This window comes from Lepidochelys olivacea (assembly GCF_965140295.1).
Source record: "Lepidochelys olivacea isolate rLepOli2 genome assembly, chromosome: 10".
NCBI lineage: Eukaryota > Metazoa > Chordata > Testudines > Cheloniidae > Lepidochelys > Lepidochelys olivacea.
The window spans coordinates 51,617,182-51,643,253 of record NC_140420.1 but is presented as its reverse complement, the minus strand read 5'-3'; the positions used below and the strand labels follow the sequence as shown (position 1 = coordinate 51,643,253).

The 26,072-nt window shown below is 42.2% G+C and overlaps 1 protein-coding gene across 1 annotated transcript in view; it reads right to left on the bottom strand.

Moving 5' to 3' along the window:
• The window catches only part of DAPK2 (death associated protein kinase 2), a 79,124-nt gene extending 53,392 nt beyond the window's left edge, over positions 1-25,732 (bottom strand). Inside the window, exons 1-2 of the mRNA XM_084642425.1 lie at positions 25,661-25,732; positions 15,838-15,935 (exon numbers count right to left, since the gene is read on the bottom strand). Of these exons, the coding sequence (XP_084498551.1) occupies positions 15,838-15,914 (77 nt within the window). The 5' untranslated portion in view covers positions 15,915-15,935; positions 25,661-25,732. The remainder of the gene's footprint in view (positions 1-15,837; positions 15,936-25,660) is intronic.
• Positions 25,733-26,072: the final 340 nt, after the last annotated feature.

Genomic DNA, 26,072 nt, shown 5'->3' with positions numbered 1-26,072 from the left:
CTACAACACCCACCTGCGGAAGTGAAGAAACAGATTGATAGAGCCAGAAGAGTTCCCAGAAGTCGCCTACTACAGGACAGGCCTAACAAAGAAAATAACAGAACGCCACTAGCCGTCACCTTCAGCCCCCAACTAAAACCCCTCTAACGCATTATCAAGGATCTACAACCTATCCTGAAGGATGACCCAACACTCTCACAAATCTTGGGAGACAGGCCAGTCCTTGCCTACAGACAGCCCCCCACCTGAAGCAAATACTCACCAGCAACCGCATACCACACAACAGAACCATTAACCCAGGAACCTATCCTTGCAACAAAGCCCGTTGCCAACTGTGCCCACATATCTATTCAGGGGACACCATCACAGGGCCTAATACCATCAGCCACACTATCAGAGGCTCGTTCACCTGCACATCTACCAATGTGATATATGCCATCATGTGCCAGCAATGGCCCTCTGCCATGTACATTGGTCAAACTGGACAGTCTCTACGTAAAAGAATAAATGGACACAAATCAGATGTCAAGAATTATAACATTCATAAACCAGTTGGAGAATCTCTCTGGTCACGCGATTACAGACATGAAAGTTGCGATATTACAACAGAAAAACTTCAAATCCAGACTCCAGCGAGAGACTGCTGAATTGGAATTCATTTGCAAATTGGATACAATTAACTTAGGCTTGAATAGAGACTGGGAGTGGCTAAGTCATTATGCAAGGTAACCTATTTCCCCTTGTTCCCGCCCCCCCCCAGATGTTCTTGTTAAACCCTGGATTTGTGCTGGAAATGGCTCACTTTGATTATCATACACATTGTAAGGAGAGTGATCACTTTAGATAAGCTATTACCAACAGGAGAGTGGGTTTGTGGGGGGGAGAGAAAACCTGGATTTGTGCTGGAAATGGCCCACCTTGATTATCATATACATTGTAAGGAGAGTGATCACTTTAGATAAGCTATTACCAACAGGAGAGTGGGTTTGTGGGGGGGGAGAGAAAACCTGGATTTGTGCTGGAAATGGCCCACCTTGATTATCATATACATTGTAAGGAGAGTGATCACTTTACATAAGCTATTACCAGCAGGAGAGTGGGGTGGGGGGAGAGAAAACCTTTTGTAGTGATAATCACCCATTTTTTCATGGTTTGTGTGTATAAAAAGTCTTCTGTATCTTCCACAGTATGCATCCGATGAAGTGAGCTGTAGCTCACGAAAGCTTATGCTCAAATAAATTGGTTAGTCTCTAAGGTGCCACAAGTCCTCCTTTTCTTTTTGCAAATACAGACTAACACGGCTGTTACTCTGAAACCTATAACCAGAATGTACATTACAGGAAATTTCTCTCAGCAAGTAATCACATCGCTGGGGAGTAGCTGTGCATAACACATGTTTAAACTAGGACATCTTTTCTTATCATGGGTTGGCGAGCTCCTCCCATGTGTAGAATACCCCAGTTATCTCTGCTTTTCGGTTTCACTACAGTAAGTAAATATTTGCGAGCCATGTTACTAAAACACTGATTGTATGCCAGGCTTCAAGGTCTTATTGCTGGTAGTAAAACACTGAGTTTGATATCCTTTTAAGTCTATTTAATCAATAGTGAATTTCACTGAAAAGGGCACTAAGGCAGTGGGAGTTGAAAACTCAGCACCTTGCAAGACAAAGCCCACTGAAGTCAATGGGAATTGAGAGTGATCAGCACTTCGCAGGAGGCACTCAGCAGCCTGAGGGATTGGGCCTTTCAGAGCAACTAGCATTTCAGTCTTCAGCATACAAATCAATCCTGTTGATCCTACCATAGAGTATGGAAGGAAACAATATTGGCCAAAATAAATACCTACAGTAATTATGGGTATATTTGCAGAGCATACTTCCTGTTTTATTCTTCCGTGAAAGATCAGTGTCATCTAGTTCTCACACATTTAAAAAACCCACAAGAACATTTTATCTCCCATCAAAAATCTTACAGTTCAGAGACAAGTATAAAAAAAAAAGAAAAAAGAGAGAGATTCAGAAGCAGCCTTGATAAAGTAATGAAATGACAGTTCCCAGCTGGACACCACAAGAACAAAATCTAGCTCATGCACTGATTGGACCTTGTAAAGTCGGCTACTGAGCATGGTGACATAGCCAGTTTTTCAGGATATTTAACAATAGGCGACTGCATAAACCAAGAACAAGATCAAGCCTTCGGTCTCAGGCCTTTTCAAATAAAGCCAAGTAGGTTTCTCTTGTGAAGCAGGAGAAATAGCCACCGTTAGTTCACCCAGAATGACCTTTTACTTAGCTCATCAGAGTAGCAGGAGGCTGATAAAGGGTTTCCTTTTTCTTCCGACTGACAGGAAAGCAGATTTCCACAGCATTAAAAATACGGACATTCACTTGAGTCTTATTCTTTTCCTTATTATTAATCATTTTATTATGATAGTGCCTAAAGATGAGGATCCCATGGAGCTAGGTGTGTATATCAGCAGAGTAAGAGACAGTCCTGGCCTTGAAGAGCTTATAATCTCAATAGACAAGACATGCAAAGAGTGGGGAGAGGAAATATTAATATCCTCATTTTACAGATGGGGAACTGAGACGCCAAGCAGTCCTGCCTTAAATCTGCAGAGAATAAAATGCAAGATAACAAGGCAACATACAGTGGTTGTAATTTTTAAAGCAGAGATACTGTACACTGAGTACAGTACATTATATTGGGAGCTTTATTATAGGGAGTGAACAGCCCAATTCATTAGCAAATCATGACTGATTTTTTGTAGCCCTGTATTGTATTAAACTCCTTTGTTGTTCAGACATTTGGAGAACTGGATGTTGGAATCTATCTTTTGTCTCATTTCCCGCCCCATTCAGGACTGCCCAGAAGCGGGCATACGCTTTAATCTGCGAAGGACAAGGTAGCATATACTGCCCCTTCCACTACACAGAGCCCCACTGAAAATAATAGGTCTTGAAGATACATAATGGTCCATTCCCCAAGCTCTGAACAGAAATACCAGGACAGACAAACGATTGAGTAAGAAATGAACTAGCTGCAACATGCAGTTAGTGATATCTGAAATAACTTCGCTCCAAAAATTAAAACACAAGAAAAATGAATAAAAAGAGGATCCTAGCAAATATGCAGGAAGTGAGGATTTCAGCCAAAGTCTCTCTTCTCCAACCCAGTTTGAAACCCTCTAAGAAATGCACAGAAATGGCATGCATGTGCAGCCAAACTTGATCCCTCTAAGGTCTACAGTCTAAGCACAGCACTGACTGATGATAATGCAGGAAAGACCAACTTGGATTCAGCACAGCTTTTGTGACAAGTGAGCATTGCTCCAACTAACCCATTCCTGGCCTCTCTGGGCAGTATGTAGTACCGAGGAACAAGATGGCTGTGTCACCACACCGATTTCCGTACCTTCAGAAGGCTGTATGTGCTTCTCCAGACACCAAAAGGTAACCTGTACCGTGAAGGCACACCTGTCTGCCCCTTTGTAGGCCAGGGTGCAGTATAAGAAGCCATATCAAACAGCCAGGTGTTTCCTGCTCATTCCTATGGCCAAGAGGATTTCAGACACGCCTGAGTATTTACTAGCCCTAAGTTGGCAGAAGCGTTCCTTGCTTTTCACACATACTGAGCAACTTCTGGTTTTGGTCCCCTTCTGACATCAGCTCAGCTCCTGCCCCCTAGATCTGTGCATAGAGGGGACCTTCCCAGAGGTGAAAGTAAGCTGTTACAGTCCAGTATGGCATACCAGCAAGAGCTGGTACACAGCTGACCGTACCGGCAGGGGGCAGCTTCCCCAGGAGGCAATTTAAAAGGGCTCCCGGACACTGCTACTGCAGCCGGAGTCCCAGACAGGGTGATCAGATAGCAACTGCGAAAAAATGGGATGGGGTGGGGGAGGGGGGGTTAAATAGGTATCTATATAAGAAAAAATCCCCCAAAACGGAATTGTCCCTATAAAAACAGGACATCTGGTCACCATAGTCCCGGGCCCTTTAAATCGCTACCCAGGCCCCAGGGTAGAGGCGGCAATTTAAAGGGCCCGGAGATTTAAAGGCCCCACCCCTTCTGCCCAAGTTTCCCCCCCCAGCCCCCTTTTAGGACCCCGGCCCTGCGTACTGGTAAGTCCCTAAGTTACTTTCACCCCTGGACCCTCCATGTGTGGATCTTCTCCCTCCTGCACCAAAGGCTGCTCAGCCCTCTCCAAAAGAGGAGGCCTCATGGCCGGCTCCGGACCCACACAGGGCGACAGGCTCAAGATAGAGCATGCAGGGGTGAATGCACATTATTCCTCCCCCAGTGCCATAGACTTGCCTGTCACATATCGCCTAGGGCTATACGAACATCATTTTCACAGCCCCTAGTGGCTGCTATCGCCAAGGAAGCGGGAGGGTCCAAGCCAAGAATGACAGGCTGTTGGAAGCACAGGGTCTTTCAGAGAGCTATCAGATTTGGAGGAGGAAGTTGTTGCCCCACTATCATGACCGGACAAGAAGGTGGGAAAAGAAGAGGGGATCTGCAGAGATTTCTTCCCCCAGAATTGCCTCCCATGGTAAGGATATCCTGGGCCTCTGGATGGAAGAGGAAGATACTGTCCCAGGGACCCGACTCATGCCAGGCACCGCAGAACAGCACCTGAAGTTCCTACCTCTGCCGTTCCTGCAGCGCTCTGTGTTTGACCTGCTTTCTTAGGGGAAAGACTTCACGCAAAGCTTCCCTGTGAGCCACATCACACTTCCAGACAGCTCCATATGTGTAATACACAAGGTGGAACAATACTGTCAGGAGGACAAAAATGACAACATCAGCCTGTGGATGAGACTATGACATATTTAGGGGACAGTCTAATGACTCTAAAAGATGCACCCTTCCATTGATGATGATGATGATGTTAAACAGTAAAAAGCCATACATACTGGAAAGCCCTTGTCACCATAAATCCATTAATCAGAGGAGCTGTGGTCTTTAAAATTAAAATACAAAACACTTAATACAGCTACTCCTTTTGCCTGCATGCAAACTTCTTTTAGCTGTTATTTTTGCTTTGAAGACAATGAGACTGCAGGCCTGGCACATTTAATAACCCAATGTTTTATGTCTATTACTAAGGTGGGGAGGGGGTGGGTGTGTGAGAAAGAGAGAGAATGTGTGTTGTGGTGTTACTGTGGCTTTAGGGGGATGAACAGAATCTTCAGGGTGTGGGAGCCGACAGTGGGAGGATGCTGTTGGTTTTAGTTTAGTTTGATAGATTGACTGAGTTAAGATGCTCGGTATATAAGTTAACTCTATACGTAATACAGATTGTTAAATTACTAGCAATGAATTATTATTAAGATTTGTGGATTACCTGAATACAAAACAATACATGTGTATGTCTGTGTGTATCTATCTATCTATCTAAATGTGTGTGGGCGTGTGTGTATTGACTCTAGGGTAATTACTGGAATGATTTTACCAAGAGATGTGGTGGATTCTCCATCGCTGGAAGCCTTTAAATCAAAATGGGACCTCTTTTTCTTTAAAAATGTGCTCTAGCTCAACCACAATATAGGAGTTTAATGCAGGGATTACTGGATGAAATTCTGTGGCCTGTGCTATGCAGGAGCTCAGACTAGGTGATCATAATAGTCCCTTCTAGCCTTAAAAATCAATGAATAAATACTGCAAACCACTCTAGAAGGCTGCGCTGTCAATGCTATTAATACCAGCTTTTATGCACCTTTGATACTGCACAGTGTTAACAATATAATTTAAGGAGGACAACTTGGCCCACACTGCTTCAGACAGAAGTATCTGTCAAGCCCTGTCTCATTTATGTGGGCTCTGTGTGGTTAGAATGATCGGCCACTGCACTGCAAGCACATCTGTTCAACACTTACAGTAGGAAACAAAAAAATGGACAGGAAATGCTTACAGACAGCCTGTAGTGGACTGTCACAAACTGAACAACCAAAAGGGCCACACAATTTGCCATTACGTGAATAACAGTGACATTAAGAAGTCAAAGAACCTTTTATATACCCCTGAATGGGCTTTAGGGGGTTAACGCTAAAAAACATTCTGTGGAAAATAGCCTTTGGAATTTCCATTCTCTAGGAAACATCCCTGCCGTCACATAGGTATATGGGAACTGGCTCCTCTAGTCTGGTTTCCTGTCTACAAAAAAGGCCAGCCCCAGATGCTTTAGAGGAATGTGTAAAAGTCCCATAATGGACAATTACGCAGTTGGATACCTTTGGGTTAGGAGCAAGATGGGGAACCTCTGTTCCTAACCCTGGGACAGGCAAAAGTTAGCTTATGCCCTGAAGTAGGAGTGTTGATTAGCTCTCATACAATTCTGCCCTAGCTAGTAGAACAGAGGGTATTTTTATTATCCATATAAAAGTCTAGCCTTTTTTCTTGCCCTCAGTAGTAACAACAGTGGCACAAGACCCACTTCAAATCTGCTCATCACAAAGACTTCTGGCAGGACTACAGTACTGCAGAATAGCAAGAAAGTGCCATGTCCCCTCTTTCCACATCCTGGCCAGAGGAGCTCTTGGGAGCCGCAAACCAGCTAAGCAAACCTGAGTGTTTGAGGTAAACATCAGACCCAAGCATCAACCTCTGCAAAAGATTTGTTTTGCCCTTTTGAAGATGGAAAGGAAAGTGTGACAAGTGCCAATGTTTAGTCCATCAAAAATACAGTTATAGCTGTAGTCAAACGCACTCAGTCAAGAGCAGCCATCCCCTACGCAGGAATGTATCTCCAGGCTGAATCTCTGACCCCAGGGCAGAACAATGCTGGGCTGTAATAAGAAATACTGTGCGTCTGTGTTTCTCGCCATATATTTGGGTAAGCTTTCACATTTCAAGGGTCATGATCTTCTCAGGCTGATCAATTGTGACGGAAGAGATGGCTCCCAACCCCTCAGCTGTAATAGCATGTCTGACCAAGCCCACCTACGCCATGGAAATAAAAGCCTAACATGAATCCAGTCTCTCTGACTTTAACCAAAAGCCCAAACCCTGAAGTGTCCACTGCCATTAAATGGAAAAGGGTCACAAGGAGCAGGAGAAAGAGGCTTTGTACATCTAGCAGGAGTTGGTCCCATTGCTTGCTCTTCATGTACTCTCACCTTGTGTGAACAATGTTTAAGTTGATGCTCAGCTGTGTTCTTGGCAGTTTCTTGCTGCTGTCCTCCAAACTAGACAGATGACAGTGTCCAGCAATCCACCTGCCACCCCATGTATTTGTCTCAGAAGTGTTAAAAAAAAAAAAAAAAAAAAAAAAGGGTGGAGAACTAACAACCAGGCATCTTCTGGCCACCCATTTGGGGATGAAGCTGTGGCTCTTTTCAGACTAGGGGTAGGCAGCAGTATGCCTTGGCTGAAGTTATGTTTGGATAGCCAGTTCATTTCTCTCCTATCTTAATTTCTCTAAACTGCTTTTTATATACTATGAGGGGGAGGGATTCATGATGCAGCTACTGCAAAGTTTTAACTCTGTTTCCCATGTCGGCACCTCCTAAGGATTACAGACAGGATCACTGATACATGGAGTCAGACCTGTGTCCAAATCTAGCACAGGAGCCTTCCCCTCTTCCTCATGACAGCATAATGCAGTCCGTAAAGCATGCAAAGTAAATATACAAAATTTACTTAGACTAGATTTGTAAAACAGCAATGCATGGACAGTGTGCATGAATATGCAATGTTCTACTCTATCACTCGTGTGTGCAGGAAAGAGACTACATTGTCAGCTGCATCAGTTTAAATCACGCTTCAGTGTCTGATAATGTTGCAGTGGATACATATCCTGTTTCCATGTCTAATGTTGTTGTCAGCCCCATGTTTATGGTGGAGAATGGGTGCCAGGAGTTTTGAACCTTCATGTCACATTTTGAAAGATTACTGCTGCATTTGAGGGGTTCAGTACTGTAATCTCAGATAGGTGACTGTGCATAGCCACAGCGGTTATAAAGTTTGCAGTTGTTCTTGTCTTACAGCTGAGCTTATCAGTCACGTGATACCAAGTCAGAGTAGGGCTGAGTGTTAGCTGATTGGGAGGGATGATTAAAAGCTATATTTCTATATCTTGGACACTGCTTTCCTCTGACCAAACTGCAGCCCCGCCTGTCAGTGTCTCATAGCCAGAATGTAGCTACTCCAGAATGTAGTAACTGGCTCCGAAGAGCTGCAATCCTTTCAAATACATAACTGCAAGGATACCTGAAATGAATCCCGGTGATGAAACTCTGATTCCTCAGTGTGGAGGCAGGGATCCCTCCTCCAGGATTGAAAGGACACAGAGCATCTCAATTAACTCCTATTTCTAGCTTCATCTTCAGAGCTCAAAATAGAAATGCAGGCTTTGCTTTGCATCTGACTGCAAGAACCAACTGAATCTCGGAACTGAGGACTCAAAATGCTGACTCTCAACTCTGCAGTATGTTCTGCATGGGTAAAAATAGATACCTGAGTAACCAGTAAAAGTCACATTCTCTAGAATAAGCAAATGTACTACATTTATACCTTGTAGGTGGCACAAGGCTAAATCTCTGTGTGTCTGTATTATAGATACACACACAGATTTTTTATATATATATTTTAAAAATATGACTTTGCAGACTTAACTCAAAGTTGCTTTTGCTGGCAAACAGACAAGTTCAGATAATCATATATTGAAAGCTTCAAAGCTTAGAACTGAAGTCCCAAAACATCTCACTTGATCCAGAGTTCTAGAATTAAAGTGCAATGCACCCTCATTAAGCAGCGCTTGTCATTTTGCTTTTTCCAAGTTACGGAGGTATTGGTAGTGATAGTGACCCTAGAGTTGAAGATGAATTAAGATTTACACTTAGAGCATGACTCAATTTAGTTTCCATTTTATACACACTAACTCTTCCTAGAACAACTGAATGTTCTACACATTCTTCCTCTCTGCCCCTGACAAAACCCCACATTTTCTTTTTGAAAGAGGAAACATTTAAAGACCAGCCCTTCCTAAAATTTGGTCCTGAGACTCTCAGTTTTCTAGGGTCCCTTTGAGCTAAAGAGCCATAATCACCATAAACTCCAGTCTTCACACGCACACTCTGATAACATATTGAAGGCAGCCTCTTTGAAAGTATTTATATCAAAATAAATTATTCCCCTGGCATAATCTATTCTAGCTTCGCTATCAAGTACCACCAGCTCCTTCAATTTTCCGGTGCTGCCTGATGGACCAGATGTGTTCTGCACTTTGCCCGAGGGAGACAGGTTGGGCAGCACGGGTGAAGCGGGCGTGACAGCTTTCACACGGATGCACAAGAGGCCAAGGAAAAGGGAAGGAGAGGTTCTGTGCACCGGAGCTGGGGAGACTGGGACACACTATGGAACTGGGAGTGCGGGAAGCTCAGAGCCTTTACTGCTACAGCACCGCACATGACGAGTTCCATCTGCAGGCTGTTGTGATTTGTACGTTGTGAATGGTTCCACGTTAGAGCTGAAAGGGATTTCGCTGTGGAATCAGCAAGCGTATTTGGGCAGAAAGAAAAGGAGGACTTGTGGCACCTTAGAGACTAACCAATTTATTTGAGCATAAGCTTTCGTGAGCTACAGCTCACTTTATCTGAATGCATCTGAAGAAGTGAGCTGTAGCTCACGAAAGCTTACGCTCAAATAAATTCGTACTCCTTTTCTTTTTGCGAATACAGACTAACACAGCTGCTACTCTGAAACCTGTCATTGGGCAGAAAGTTATGCTTGGTGAAGTTGCTGTGGCTGTGAACATCCTCAACTGCGGGGTTATAGCCAGTTGCTGTGGATGCGCTGATTGATGACTGTAGGGAGGGGTCCATATCACTAGTACATATTTATGGCTTGTCGAGAAGCGCCTAGAGCAAAGGACAAATGCTCCCTTTTTAAAATGGATGTGTATATAAATAAATGAATGTGTTTGCTTTACTTGCGACATCCTGGATTTTTACTGAATGTGCTGGTTGAATCTGAACTGGAACAATCTTAATCCTAGGTTAATGAAGATTTTTGTTCTGAAGTAATAAATAATAGAGTCAAGGAGATACAGTTAGAAGTTGAACAACTGCCAAAGCATGGAGATTACATTTCATACAAACCTCTTTGTTTGCCAATTACTTTACCTGGTCACTGCTCCTGTAAATGAATCTTTTTATCCACCTGTTTCTGCCAGCATTGAAAGCTGCTGCAAATACGAAATAATTAAAAGCAGCTATTGGCAAAGAGCTCCATCAGCCAACACTGGAAGAAAATCTTCTCTTGAAGTTGCTGGAACATGTCTAGTATGTTACTTTACTTACACTAAAGCAAGTAATCACTTGTCACAGACCCTGTAATTACTGCTCAGAGATCAAGGCATGATAACCAGCTCAAACTACAGATTTAATGCACAGCTGGAACAAGAAGTCTGTGAAGCCCTCACAAGATCCGAAAGAGTGAAAATAAAGCCAACATAGGAAGTCAGTGTGACATTATATGCATTATAATTCCAACAATACATCCTGAAATTGTTAAGAATAAAAAAGCAATTCCATTGTGGATCTCCCCTGCTATAAGCATTTACAGGTTAAAATTATTTACTTACAAAGTCTGAATTGGTAACAGAAAAGCAAGGAGTCAGAGTCTAGGCTTATCCATTGAAGTCTTTCATTGAACACGTTTTCCCTGTTGCAATCCTAGGTAAGTAGACCCAAATTGCTCATCTGTACAGAGAGAAGATTTCCTCCCCTGGTAACTAATCATGATCATTCGGAACACTTGGAAGTCAGATGTAAAAAATGTACTAAAATGTTAGCTAGAATAGTTTTGCAGTGTGCGTTTCTTGGCTCCAGAGGATGGAGTCTCCTTATGGTATGCTGAGAGTACTTGCGCACATAGAGGAGTTCCCTCTTCTGGCTGATCTAATGGAGCAGTTCCTGTAGCTCACTAGGAAACGACCATGCTTCTGGATCCAAAGTCTAAGTATTGCATATGGTTGTCAGATAATCATGGTGCCACTACGTGAAAGGTCAAGGGATTGCTACACACCAAAAAGGAATGCCGATTTTTACCCACAATGTTCTGACAATTACAGCACATAATACTAGGATATAAAGTGACACTATATAAAAGATACAGTAAAAAATTCTGTACTGAGTAGAGAACTAGAAGATATTAAAGCAAGGATGATACTAATGGCTATAATTCAGGTTACCTATGCATTTTCATTACAAACACACAGACACAAATGTCATTTCAGTCACAAATTTTCACCTTCCAAGCTGAAATATCCCAGACCCAGCCTCTGCCCAAAGTTAATCTGTTTCAGAATGTTTGAGCATTTCTGAGAGAGGGGAATGGGAGCAATGGAATAGCTGGGGGTGAAGATAAAGATTTGGCAGGTGTGACTAAGTGGGATTTTTTGTAATATTTTTATGAACCCTATGTGTGTCTCAGTTTCTCCTCTATGCTGCATTGTTACCCAGTGGGGAGAAAAGGACTGTTTGCTCTTGGGACAAGCTAGGAGATAGAGGTGTGGATGTTGCCTACCTGTTTGGCCCTTAATCCCCATATCAGTGGGCCTCTTGAGAATACAATGGCAGATCCAATTGCCCGGACACTTAGCAAGCAATGACCCAAAGGGATATGGACTTCACTGCCCCTCAGCAAGGAGACTGAACAGTATTTCCCCACCTGGAGAACAAAGGACTGGAGAGGTGTTAGGTGGGGGTTAACGTGGACTTGGGAAGCAGTCAGGCACACCTGGGCGTCTGACAAATAAGCTCAGATAGACAGAGAGAGGGAGCTTGAACAATGGAGTTCACTTCAGCTTGGCTTGGCTCGGCTCCGTGTTAACTAGAATGGACTATGCTTTAATCTTCATTCTTCTATGCTAGCCTAAGGACTTCCTGTGCTGTGTTCCAGATGACTAATAAACGCTACTCTTTTGATAATGCTGTGTCAATGTCACTGCAAATGCTTGGAGGGGTGCACTGATCCCTAAAAACTCTACAAGTCTCCATCAGGGGTCTGTCTCTGTTGGACTCACTGACTGGAGTTCACAATATGAAGCAGAAGTGCTTCAGGTCCAGAGGTCCAGTCTAAGGAGGCGGTGAAGTCGTGTGGCTTCTTCTGGAGGAAGAGTAAGTTCCATGGCACACCAGAGGGCTTCCTCCTAGAGACCATTCCAAAGCTGAGGCCATAGCACTGATCCTGTGGAAACAGGGAAACAGCCCTGATCCTGTGGATCAGCAGGGAAACAGCCCTTAGTGAGGAGTTTTAATATGACTAAGTTATGGGCCTTTGAAGAACACAGTATGTACATGCACAGCCATTTATCAAAGACAACTGTCTGATGTCCAGCAGGCGATAACTTAGCTGCATGTTAAAAAATTATTGGAGGTGTGATCTTTTTATGGATCTGGGCCTTCTGCATTCAGTGCACTGTAAAGTGCAAATTTAGTGGAGGAGACTTGCCTTATTTAGTCCCCAAATCCAGCAGAGCACTTAAGCATATGCTTAACTATCAGCATGGGAGTAGTCCCATTGATTTCAAAGGTAGTAATACTTCAGTGGTAGTTAATACCCGTAAAGCCCTTTGAAGACTGCAAGTGATATGAAAGTGCTAACTATTAAAGCTTAAAATTTGATTTTTGCAACACTTTATTGTTTTATATGTTAGAAAGCAAATGGAGGATTGGAACAGAGAAATTTTCTACAGACTGAAAATAAATTTTATGCTAAAGAATAGGTTTCTGTTGTAATATATTGGGAATAACACCAGTTATCTGGGACCTGTGCTGTTCAACTCAGAATGGACAAAAATCAATGATTTAAAAAAAAATCTGATTTTTTTTTTATAAAATGCTTTTTGAGGAAGAAACCTATCTAAAGATAGCTTTAATTAAGATACATTATAGCTCAAAGATATCTCATCATAGAATAGGCATTATAAATTCTAATTCTACAGTATGAGACAATATATTCATGTAATGTTTAAGAAAGATTTTGTAAATGAGTTCAAATAGTTCATGGATTAGGGACCCAATCTCATGGGGTTCCAGGGGCTTCTGTACAGAGATGTTTAGTTTTGCAGTTCTCAGACTATGGATTTGTGTCTCCAGAGAGAACATGCTTGTTAACAGCAAAAATGTTTTAAAATAAATAAATAATATATAGAGAGGTGAGAAATAACAGACCTCAACCCTATTGTCCCTTTGCAAATTTATGTACACAGAGTCAATTCCTTACCTCTCTCTAAAAGTGCAAAGTTTCAAAAAGTTCAATGAATAGAAGATTGTTGGGGTCGGAATAGATCTGGACAAAGAAGTAGTCTGAAGATAATGTGAGAAGGGAGCCACAGGGAGTAGAAACAAAAGTGAAACTGTTTGAGCAGCAAGAAGAAAAGGAGTACTAGTGGCACCTTAGAGACTAACCAATTTATTTGAGCATAAGCTTCCATGAGCTACAGCTCACTTCATCAGATGCATTCAGTGGAAAATACAGTGAGGAGATGAGCTGTAGCTCACGGAAGCTTATGCTCAAATAAATTGGTTAGTCTCTAAGGTGCCACTAGTACTCCTTTTCTTTTTGCGAATACAGACCAACACGGCTGTTACTTTGAAACCTGTTTGAGCAGCATATTCCAGAAGTCTTGAGGTCTTTCTGAGTGTATCCTTCATTGATTTGAGATCTACCGTACCATTCTCTCACTAGAAGGGAAAATCTATAATGGCAGCAGGCTGTAAAAGAGACCCAGTTTGGGAATAAGAACCATTCAATAAATATGTTTGCTGATGATGTTTTAAAGAAAGTCACACCAGTAAACTGGTGGAAGTCATTTAAGCACTTGGATTCAGAGACCCTTGAAGTGATAATTTCACTTTTAACATCAGTAGCTTCTTCTGCCGGTGTAGAAAGAATATTTTCTTCCTTTGGACTAAGTCATTCCAAACTGAGAAATCATTTGGGATCTGAAAAAGCAGGAAAGCTTGTTTTTCTTTTCCAGATTATGAACAAACAGGAAAATGAATGAGAAGACGACTGAGTTAGCTGCAGAAGTCAATATTTTAAGTTTCTCATGTTGACTATGGTGCACATAGTCGATTTAATTTTTTTTAAATATTTCATTTAACTATTTTAGTTCAAAACAATTTTAACAAAAACAAACCTGATTTTAAAAAACTTGAATGTTTAACTAAATTAAAAAATTCATATGCTTGTTTTGTTAAAATATTATATGTTTGCTGTTGAAGAAAAAAAATCCAGAATACATAATATTGTTGTTTTAGTTAAATAAAACAATTTAAATGTCTGTCTGGTGATGTTCTCCTCCTAATACAGCATGGCAAGAAAATCCTCCCAATGTTAACGATTAACCTGTTGAATTGGAGATAGTTCACCTCCCAATGACTTCATAAATATCTACTTCAATTACCTTTGGTAAATGAAATAACCAAACAATCATTCATTTTCTGATATAGCTGTAAAACTAATCTGAAAAGTTTTCAAAATAAGTCACTTAAAAATGTATAGTGTGTACCTTCTAAAAATTCAACCTACATCTATCTCCAAGTTGTGAAGAATATGTATTAAGGTTATAACAACCAACAAGAATGCACTTTTAATGTAGAAATCCATGATTAAATCGAGTCTTCCAAACTAGTGATTTAAATCAAATCCACCCTGGTTCAATTTATCCATAAATGATCCAGAAAAGTGGGTGAACAAAGAGGTAGCAACATTGGCAGACAATACAAAATTACTCAAGACAGTTAAGGCCCACGTTGACTGCAAAGAGTTACAAAGGAATCTTACTAAATTGGGTGACTGGGCAAGAAAATGGGAGAAAAAATTCCATGTTGATAAGTGAAATGTACCACAAATTGTAAAAAAATAATCCCAACTATACATACAATATGATGGGGTCTAAATTAGCTGTTATCATTCAAGAAATAGATTTTAGAGTCACTATGGATAGTTCTCTGAAAACATCAGCTCAATGTGTAGCTAACTATGTTAGGAACCATTAGGAAAGGGATAGATAATAAAACAGAAAATATCATAATGCCACTATATAAATCCATGGTATGCACACACCTGAAATATTGCATGCAGTTCTGGTCACCCCATCTCCAAAAAGATATATTAGAATTGGAAAAGGTGCAGAGAAGGGCAACAAAAGTTATTAGAGATACAGAACAGCTTCTGTATGAAGAGAGATTAAAAAATCTGGCACTGTTCAGTTTGGAAAAAGAACACTCAGGAAGATCTGATAGAGGTCTATAAAATCTTGACTGGTGTGGAGAAAGTGAATAAGGAAGCATTATTTATCCCTTCACATAGCACTAGAACTAGGGGTCAATTGATTAAATTATTACGCAGCAGGTTTAAAACGAACATAAGGAAGTACTTCTTCACACAACACACAGTCAACCTGTGCAACTCCTTGCCATGGGATGTTGTGAAGGCCAAAAGTATAACTGGGTTCAAAAAGAAAGAGTAAGTTCATGGAGGATAAGTCCAACAATGGCTATTAGCCAAGATGATAAGGGATGCAACCCCATTCTCTGAGTGTCCCTAAACCTCTAACTGCCAGAGACAGGGACTAGAAAACAAGGGATGGATCACTCAAATTCCCAGTTCTGTTCATTCCCTCTGACGCATCTGACACTGGCCACTGTCAGAGACAGGATACTGGGCTAGATGGACAATTGATCTGATCCAGTATGGCAGTTCTTATGTTATCAAGAAGAACACCAATTCAATAGTTCATTCATTCTTACAAGATACTGCAAATATCACGGCATCTGTCACCCTCTGAAGTGTGTTGGTGCCATCTATATGCACTTACCTTCCTAGCTCTTCCCCAATTTCATAAACGTCTTCCACCTTCTGTTGTTTGAACACAGCCATCCCTGGACTCCTCATTGATGCACCTAGATAATGTGACTGGAATATAAAATACAAAGATGGTAAATTAATTGTGCAGTTCAAGAGTAGCACAAGCTCAACCACAATAAACAAAGAATCATTAAAAACACACTTCACTGTGACTCTATTCCAGCTCATTACGTTCAAAGTTACCATCAGCTGATGGCTGTTCTGTGGACTGTGTGAAATAAATGTGGTGGTGTGAGCCCAGCTGCCAGGACCTGATCCTGGGTGGTGCTGAGTACCCTCCACTCCTATTGGCTTCCAGTAGTGTACAGCACCATGCAGAATCAAGCTCCTGGGTCCTCACCCAACAAAGTGCTTAAGCACATGCTTAACTTAAAGCATAGATATAGACCTATTGACTTAAATGGGACAAGTCACATGCATAAAGTTAAGCACACGCTTAACTGCTTTGCTAGATCAGGGACCCTAAGTGACCATCTCACGGAAAAAAACCACCATCAGAATCAGCACAATTGGCCTCCACATGGGCAGTCTCAGCAGAGAGGCTCAGGATAGAATGGGCGAGGAAACTGAAATTCCTTCTTCCTGATTGAGTTGGTCAGTGTTGAAGCACATTGGTGGGGCAGCATGGGCAAGCTTGCACTACTGCTGTGCAGATCAACCGAGGGATTTGGTCTCCAGGCACCTCTCAAACATGAGTCACTTCAAACAAGGGGAAAAAGCAGCAAGGGGCAGCTCAGCACTTGTGTACCTATTGCACTGCACAGCCATGAGATACAATCAGGTTCATTTCCCAGGCTTGCTCCCTTCCTGGGTAACAGTGTCTGAGAGAGCTGCAGAAGCAGGGCCCAACACTGGGGGTTTCAGAATCAGGAGCGTATCACATTTCTATGTAGTGACTGCCTCTGACTATTTTAGGAGCAGTGATGGATTTTGAAGGGTGTCTTGCACAAAGGAAAGTTATGGCAATATAAATCACAGGGCCTTGACAGGGTGGTAAGCAAGAGAAGTAAGTGGCTGGGTGGCCTAGGAGTAATAGTCCTTACTTTCTGTGCTAGAGGTATTGGGTTCAAATTCGGGGGATGCTCTGGTGGACAGGAACTACATTTTAGGCTCCCAAATTTTTGGGGCAGAGGATGACACAAAGAACAAACCACAAGTGACAGATTTTATTCACATAATTTAAGACACTATTGGAAGGAGATCAGACGCTACAGGCATGAGGACAGTGTAAGAACCTATACAGAACAGCATTCTCCAATGCAGAGCTCCTAGGCTTTAATTTTACATTACAACATTTTTGAGGCAGCTGCTGTGTGAGAAGGAACTAAAAAGCCTATCTGAAAACCTTTTTTTTTAAGTGTTCATATTCATTCAAATTCCTGTGTAGCAGGTGTTTTATCCCAAGGAGTTTTCATAATAAAATTAAAAGGATAATGCTAATGTGAGTGACTCTCAGTAGGGGAAAAAATTTAGGTCCAAACAGGCGGATCAGATATCCTGATTTTATAGAAACAGTCCCGATATTCGGGGCTTTGTCTTATATAGGCACCTATTACCCCCCTCACACACACATCCTGTCCCAATTTTTCACACTTGCTATCTGGTCCAAGATCCAAAGTGTGACATTGGAATTGTTAGAAACTGGTCAGAATGCCCTATGGATTCCATTTTTAAAAAATACCCCCCAAAAAGCTGACCCCTCGACTAGATCTCTTTTATGAACAATGTTGCTTTTCATTCCTGTCCACTTAGTTCAGAGACTGCTACCTAAGTACAAGATCATGGACCCTGTTCCTTAGGGCAGTGATTCTCAACCAAGGGTTCACTTACCCCAGGGGGCAAGCAGAGGCCTTCCAAGGGATACACCAACTCATCTAGATATTTGCCTAGTTTTAAAACAGGCTACACGAAAAGTACTAGAAGTCAGTACAAACTAAAATTTCATACAATGACTTGTTTATACTGCGCTATATACTATATTAATGTTTGTCAACCGGGGGGGGTCGCAATTTATTTTATAATTGTACAGTAAAAGAGAAAGTAAGCAATTTTTCAGTACTAGTGTGCTGTGACACTTTTGTATTTTTATGTCTGATTTTGGAAGCAAGTAGTTTTTAAGTGAGGGGAAACTTGGGGTATGCAAGACAAATCAGTCTCCTGAAAGGGTTACAGTAGTCTGGAAGGGTTGAGAATCACTGCCTCAGTGCACATCCCCACAGTAAAGACTGATAAGTTTTAAAATGGGAGCATGCTGAGCAGCTTACAATATGGTTTGGTCTTTCCTGTGTAAACAGGACCCCACGGTTATACTCATGTCATGGACCCATGCTACAGCTACTATGCAGTTCAATATTTTTAAGTATGTTTGTACATCCCTTACAAATATTTATAATGTTACAGTAAAAATGTAACTACCCCAAACTTATCTAACAGAAATTCTAGTGCACACCTGAGAAATACCCCTCAGGTGTATTTCAGGCCCAGCTGTGATTACCACACCTCTCAATTCAATTCTCATTTGCCCATGTGGATTAGCCCCAATGCTTGCAAGCAATACATTAGGAACTCCCAGTTTCTGTATTTCTGTACAACTCTTATGACCTTTTTAAAGAATGTCTTTCACTCTATAATACTTTTGCACACTGGAGAACTAGAAGCATAAGCACATCAAAACCTATTTTGATCCTTTAAAATTATGTTCGATCTAAATGCTGCAACAAGACATGGCTATTTAGATAAATTAGTAGATTTGTAATTCTTTAGACACTGTGTTAATAGCTTTGAAATACTGAAAAACCATTGAAAGGGATTCTGCCAAATTGAAACTCATGTTCCTTTAAAAGATTTCCCTGTGTTCCCAACACTATCTTAAATCATAACACTGAAAGAGTTGTACAAATCGAACTTCCTTATCACAATTCATGCTATTAGTTTGCTTTTTCCACTGCATAGACTAGCCAATTTATTCTCACTCTTTTTTTGCGGGGAGGGAGGGAGAAGAAGGGAATTGTCAGGTTTTTACAATTAGGAAACAAACACTACAGGTTACTGGGATTCCTTTCCAAGGATAGTGTTTCCATTTAAACTAAGAAAGAAAATCAAGGAAACATTCCCCCCACTGCCACGTACTGCTTTTTGAAAGCCTGTTTTAACAAAGCTTATATGTTGGGCCTACAATTACTCTCAGTGACCCCTAGTCTCAAGAGGAAAGATTCCTGTCTGAATGTCACATCAACCCTTAACCTGAATAGTGAACTATGACTAACATTTACACTCATAAAACCTTATCAGTAAATGAAGGGATGCAAATAAGATTACAGATCCCTTTTTTAAAAAGTCCAACTCAACTGATCCTTGCAAAGGGAGGAAGAGAACCAGTATCTGGTATCCTCCTCTGCTATTCCAGCCTTTTCCATAACTATTTAATACATTCCAATAGCTCTTACTAGATGCTACATTTAACATCTTTGTTGTGCATGCTTTTGTACAATACTATTTTCTTAGTATTTTGAGATCCAGATGAATTTTGAGATCATTCATTTTCCTTTCCTTACCGTTTCAATAATATACGATAAGCACTCCAGCTGTCTAACTGATCAGGATTGCCCTGTTATATGCCCATGCCTAATGTCCATTATCCATTCATATTTTAGTAAATGCTCTACAGAATTGCCTTTCTGCAATTCCCAAGTTTGAGATGCTGAAATGTAGCTCATTTGTTCCCTAAATCCTCTTTTGACCCTTTCCCAAATAATGATGGGTCACTATTTTACAGTGTAGTAGAACCTAAGGGAAACAATGGAAATCCCAACACTGAAGACATTTAAAACTAGAATGGATAAAGCACTAGAAAAATATACAGTTGGGAACAATTCTGTGCTGCTGACAAGGGTGGACTAGATGAGCAAAAAGGGCTTCTATCTCTTATTCTCCCTTTCCATCTCCATTCACCTTCAGAGATCTTAATCTCCCTTGTTGATTACCATTACTACATGTTGAGCATTCTGAAAGGTTCAGTAATCTGTTATTTTGTTCATTGTTTACTATTTTGTTTTCTTCTCCCCAAATCTAATCCCACTACTGGCATAAAAACCTCTCTCCTCCAGCTGAAAATAAACAGCTCACTAGCAGCTTCACCCAAACTAGTGTATCCCTCAGGCAATTCTTTCGTCTCCTCAAAAAAGTTCTAAGATCAGCTCTGCTTAGGGCTTAAAGAAACAAGTTTACTACCTTGTGTTGGGTGTCTTAAAAAAAAGCTTGTAAGGCGTGCAGTGTACAACAGTACATATTTCCATTCCGAGAAAATATTTTATTCATAGATGTTAAGATGGGATTTTCAGAAGTGCTCAGTGCTTACCTAACTCAGCCCCTCCTGACTTTAATAGGAGCAGAATAAAGGCAACTTGACGACTTTTGAAAACCCAACCCTTACACCGTGTTCATATCACTTTTCAGGAGAAAGTTCTAAGCGTGTGCAGCAGTTCGCAACTAATGGCAAGGCATTTCTGGGAAGAGACTTATCTATTACAGTACTAAACTCTGCTGAGACTTGTCAAAAGAATGTAATTCCCTTAGGTTGATTGCTCCCTTTATCACAATCCAAGATGTAAGCCTAACAACAACATTACTGCAAACAAAGCTAAAAAAAAATACCATTGCCCTGAAAGAGACACTGGACTGTGACATGGAGGGACAAGTTGAAAATACTGCTCTAAAAATGAAGAACTTGCCCAAGACACCTCTGGGGAAACAGCTAGGTCCTGTCAACTGACCATTTACTCATCTCCCCTGAGGTTATCAAGTGGAAGTTTTGCCTGATTTGAACACATCACAGTGGTAGCCACATACAAAAAGAAAACCCAGACTTGCTGGTTAGAGCTTCCTTGTTTCTATAGCTTTATAATTTGCTCATCTATTTCTGAAGTGACTAAAGAAACCAGCTTCTCTCTTGATCTTTGAAGCACGTCTTTCTTCCAGAAGGTCAAACCAGCAAGCCTTCCCACAGGTATTATATACTGTAGTAGCATCCAAATGTCTCAGTCAGGACCGGAACTCCATTTTATAAACTGCCCCAAAGAGTTTACAACCTCCAACCTACAAACCTTACAATCTTTGATATGTTGGCGTTTCCCATTCTATCACTACAGCCTATTCTGTAAAACCCTCCACTCCACATTACTTCTGCAGATAGGCCTCACTGGCTCTCACCCAGCAGTAACTGTAGTAAAAGCCCAAAATAAATCACACACTTGGGGAACCAAATTGCCTGTCATTAGCAAATATGGAGGCATGGGGCGGGGAAGCTAGCATAAAATGACCTTCATGGTGTTAAAATGCCTTTGGAATGAAATATTCCACTCTCAAGTGGCATTTACTGTTCATAAAAAGAACTATTGCCAGATATTCTGTGGTAATTCTAGAAAATTATGAAGATTTCTCCCATACTCAAAGAACTAGATTATGCCATTTTTGTTATGATGCATTCAGAGGTTTGGAGCACAATCAAACCAAAGAAGGGATGAGAACCTTAATACTTTTTAATCAGGTGGTCAATTTTTCCTTAGGTCAACTAGTGAAACCAAGTCAGCTGAATCAGGGTTGGGCACTCAGATTTGGTTGATTTAAACACCAAGGCATACACAATATCCTGGAAAAGCAGAAATAATCTATTGTATTTTCTGCCAATCTATTTTTATTCCAATATTTCTCAGGCAGTTCTACACAAAAACCATTCGTGATGCATTGGGCTATGATCATTTTATTCATTTTGGCTCTAATCCAAAGCACATTTAAAAGTCGATGGGAGTCTATTGACTCCCAGTGGGCTTTGGATCAGGGCTAATTTTAAACTAAGATTCAATTACTGATGTTTGAAAGGATTTTATTGTGCGAAAAAGGTTATCCAGATACCTCTGCTGCATCTAATGTGCAGCAGTGACCTCAGCAGAGGATATAGCCTTCTTCATTTTTCTCCTCTGGTTTGGTTGGACACTGTATGTGCATAAATGCATTCTCTTTCAGATTTTCTTTTCTGTGCAACAAGTAGCACCGTGTGCCCTGATATTTAGGTAAAAGGCGTTAACTAAAGTAAATACCAGGAACACTTTTTAAAAATAGATTTTAATCTGCAGAATAATCTCTATTCAGCAGCATCAGTAGTGGTAATGGAGCTTTAATACTAGTTCAGAGTATTATAGTACTGTTTAACTCAGGAATTCAAAACACTTTACAAACAAATAAGCCTCTATACCTCAGTGAGTCAGAATGGTGTTATTCTCATTTTACAGATGAGAAAACCAAGGGAGAGAATTTAAGTGATTGGCCTATGGCCAGCAAGTCAGTGGCTCTAACCATTAAAAGGTATCCCTTTCCTTTTTTATTTTACATTCATGAGTTCTATTATATCATAAAACAGGCCTTGTCCACACAGGATAGCTTTTTCTGTATAACATAAGGTGTGAATTTGAACTGATATTGTCATATGAGTATTATCCCGGTGGGCAGACACTAATACTCCAGTATGCAACTCATTTTCCAGTTTATCTAATGTTGCTTGGAAAGGGGTTTAAACTAAACTGAACAATGCACCAGAACAAGTGACACGAGGGGGTTATATCACAGGACTATCCTGTGTAACTGGGGAAACTTTCCCATGTAGACAAGGCTTCTTTCTGTAGTCACTTAATTATTCTAGGGAGGTGACAAGTAATGACTGGCCTGCACATGATAAATCCATAATAAATGCCAACCATTCAATCCTAGTGGGATGATAGAAATTAGATCTGGAAAATGTCTAAACTCTATTAGATCATTTGGCCTGACCCCAGAGGGTGCAGGATTCTTCCCTTGGATATGTTCTCCATTTATTTGCCAAACAATTTCACTTTCCCAAATACACATGACATGAAGTCTCTCTCTGAACCTAGTGCTGAAATCAGAGAAGCTACTTCTGTGGCCTCATTTTACATTACATATGGTAAACAACCACAACAATTAGAACTAGATTTTTCCTGCATGGAATGTTTCACAGGAAAAATATCTTCATCAAAATTTTGGGGCTGAACGCAAATTGTTGCAAACTGATATACTGAAATAAACATAAAATTTCATTTAGATTTCAAATGTCATCTACTTCTGATTTTTAAACTCCAAAAATAGGATTATAACATTTGAGTTTTTGGTGTTTATGTGCTTCCTCCACCTCCATTTATTTTTCCTCCTTTTTTCCACTGGAAAAGGTTGGAAGACTGTAACAAACTGAGAGAAAATGGGGAAAACCTATTTAAATACAAGAGTAAAAAGGTGTGAAAAAGTAGTTTTTCTCCACTTTGCCAGATTTCTAACTTTTGCAAGTCAAAGATGTTTTCCCATGAATAATCTAGTTTTCACCAAACCCCTATTTTTCTATAAAAAAAAAAACCTTTGTCAGGAAATTTTCAGCCACTTCTACTACTTATTATCCAGACATCTCTGAATGGTACATTCCAGACGTGCCAGTAACTCAATGTAACCAAGTCTTGTTTTAGAATCACCCTTATTGTTGCCACTAGTTCTCAAGAGACCCCCCCTTTCCATTCTCCCAAGTTACTCTGGAATATTTAGGTTTGTGGTGGCTGATCACACACTGCAGTTCAAACCCCTTCCACTTCCGCAATGAGTGGCTATCCTGTCCTCTCTGCAGCTAATTATGGGTCAACAGAGACAAGGATTGCCTGGATTGCCATTGTAACTGATCCTAAGGTGTTTGGATGATGCCATAGCAATGAATATAAATGCCTAGACAGACAGCAGGGGAAAGCTCTAGACTTGATACATAATGGGTCTTGGAATGGACAAGCATGGAATTGCAACCCACCTCTCTATTCCTGAGTAGGCTGCCTTCAAGTCTTTTGTTATCACAAGTGATAAACATAACGGGATTTTGACTATTAAATTTTTCTACCCTGAAGTCAAACAAGATTTGGCTTGCACGCTCTATGAACTTTGGCCACATGGACCAGTGAAGGCCAAATGAAGCCTGGGCCCACCTCTGGAGGACGGTCAGGGCATCTCAGACAAGCTCTTTACCCGTGTGCCCATGAACCCGCTGCTGAGTATGTTACAAGTCTCCCTCTGTGCCCAGTCTGTGGATGATAGGAACCTGTTATAACCCCAAGCTAGCGTGCTTTAGCTCTTCATCTGTGAACGTCCCCAGTTCAATCCCTGATGTATAAACCAGGATGGCAGCCATCACAACCCTAGATGGGGAAATCTCATTCCTTTGATCTTGATCTTCCCCTAAAGCGAGACATCCTAGGGTGTTCAGTCAAGTGTGCACTGTGCTGCATCCTGATATTCTGTTTCTGACTCACTGTCTCAGATACCAACAATCCAATAGTTCCTACCCCTGTTTGTATGGAAATAAAAAATGAAGGGATCCACCCCACATTCCTGCAAGTCATAAACAAACAAGGCTGAGGACACAAGTAGAATTTATGAAGAGGTCTCAAAGAGTGGATGTGTGCATGAGGTCACCACCACTCAATGGGTTAGAAACAAAGCCAGTGTATTAAACCAGCCTAGTCTACAACACACTTTTTAAACACAGTTCTAATCCCACCCCCCCACTGGCCCATCAGCCTATGCTAAAAACAAATCTAGGTGGAACAACGTTTATGTTTGGGTCCTTAACTCTGTTTGAAGTCCAGTGTAGATGGGATCTAGTAGCAAGAATGTCATGAACCTGTACAGAAGTGCTTTTCCACAATGGCTGCTTATAGGAAAATTAAGTAGCAAAAAACCTCTAATTTGAGAAAAAGCTAAAGAAGACAGAGGAAAACTATAAGGGGCATAAGTGAAGTGGGGCAAAAGCCAGAACAAGAAGGATTTTAGTAGGACCTAGCTGCATAATGCTCATTCTGAGAATGCATGGACTACCAAAAAAAAATTTTTTTTGGCCCGCCCTTTGGATTACCATGCTGCAGATCCATTTTTCACCCATTGCCATATCCCGGAGTTACAGCATATTGGCATAGTAGGTGCATTCTAAGTGTGACACCTGTGCAGAGATTATTAGGCTGATGCTTTAGCCCAATCCTGTATAGCTGAAACCTCTTAATTTGGGAAGCTAACAGGATGATCGGAGACAGGTGTTATGATGATCTTCCACCTTCTAGGAAGGGCTTGATAAAGTCCAGCCTGTTAAGCTCCCCTGCTTTTCCTTTCTCGGCTTTGTCAGCTGTTGCCCATTCCTGGGAGCACCACGTGCACAGCAACACAGTGTCCCCTGGCACCTCTGCAGAACCCACCGGTCACCTATTTCCTTTCCTCCCTAAAGGCCACAAGCAGGAGAAGGCACCAGATGGATAAACCACCCCCTCCCCTGCCCTGGGTCCAGCCTCACCCCCGTACCTGGGAAGGCACCGCGACCAGGGCAGGGCAGACGCTCAGGAGCCGAGCCCGGCGCTGCGCTGCCAGTGAGCTCGCGGGGGCACTGGCGGGCCGAGCCCTGCTGCACCTCCAGAGCCCCCCACCGAGAAAGCCCAGCAGCAGGTGCCGACCCAGGCCGGGGGGGCAGCCCGCCACGCCGCTCTCAGCCCGGGGAGCAGGGCGCACTGGGGACGCAGGCTGGACAGCCCCCGCCCGGGGAGCTGTGCCAAGGAGACGCAGGGACGAACCCTCGCTGCTTCGGCGGGGGCCAGGCAGCCCAGCCGCCTGCACTAGGCGCCGGCCGGAGGGCGCGGGGCAGGGAGCGGAGTCGGCTCGCGGCGGGGCCCGGGGCGGGCGCTACTCACCCTGGGGAGCCGCAGTGTCCAGGCGCTGATGCTGCCGGCTACTCCCCCTGCGCGCCGCTCCAGCCGACTCCCGCTGCCGGCAGCGGGGAGGAGCCGCTCCGCCAGTGTCAGGTCGCGGCTGCGGGCGAGCCCTGCGGGATGGTGAGCTGAGGGCGCCCCCTGCCGGACTGTAGCAGCCGCGTCCCACCAGCCCCCTCCTGGGAGCGCTCAGGCCCCGCGCCCCCTCACTGAGCTGAGATGCCCCAGAAAGCGCCTTTGGGCGGCTGGGGGACGGGCAGTGCCAAGAGGTTTGGAGCCCTGTGCACTATGGAAATGAGGCCCGCACCCCACCTTTCTGCGGGGGCCTGGGAGCTCTCTTTGGGGCCTGGTTGCAGTAGCGGTGGTGGGGCCAAGTGCCAGGCCCGAGGCCACC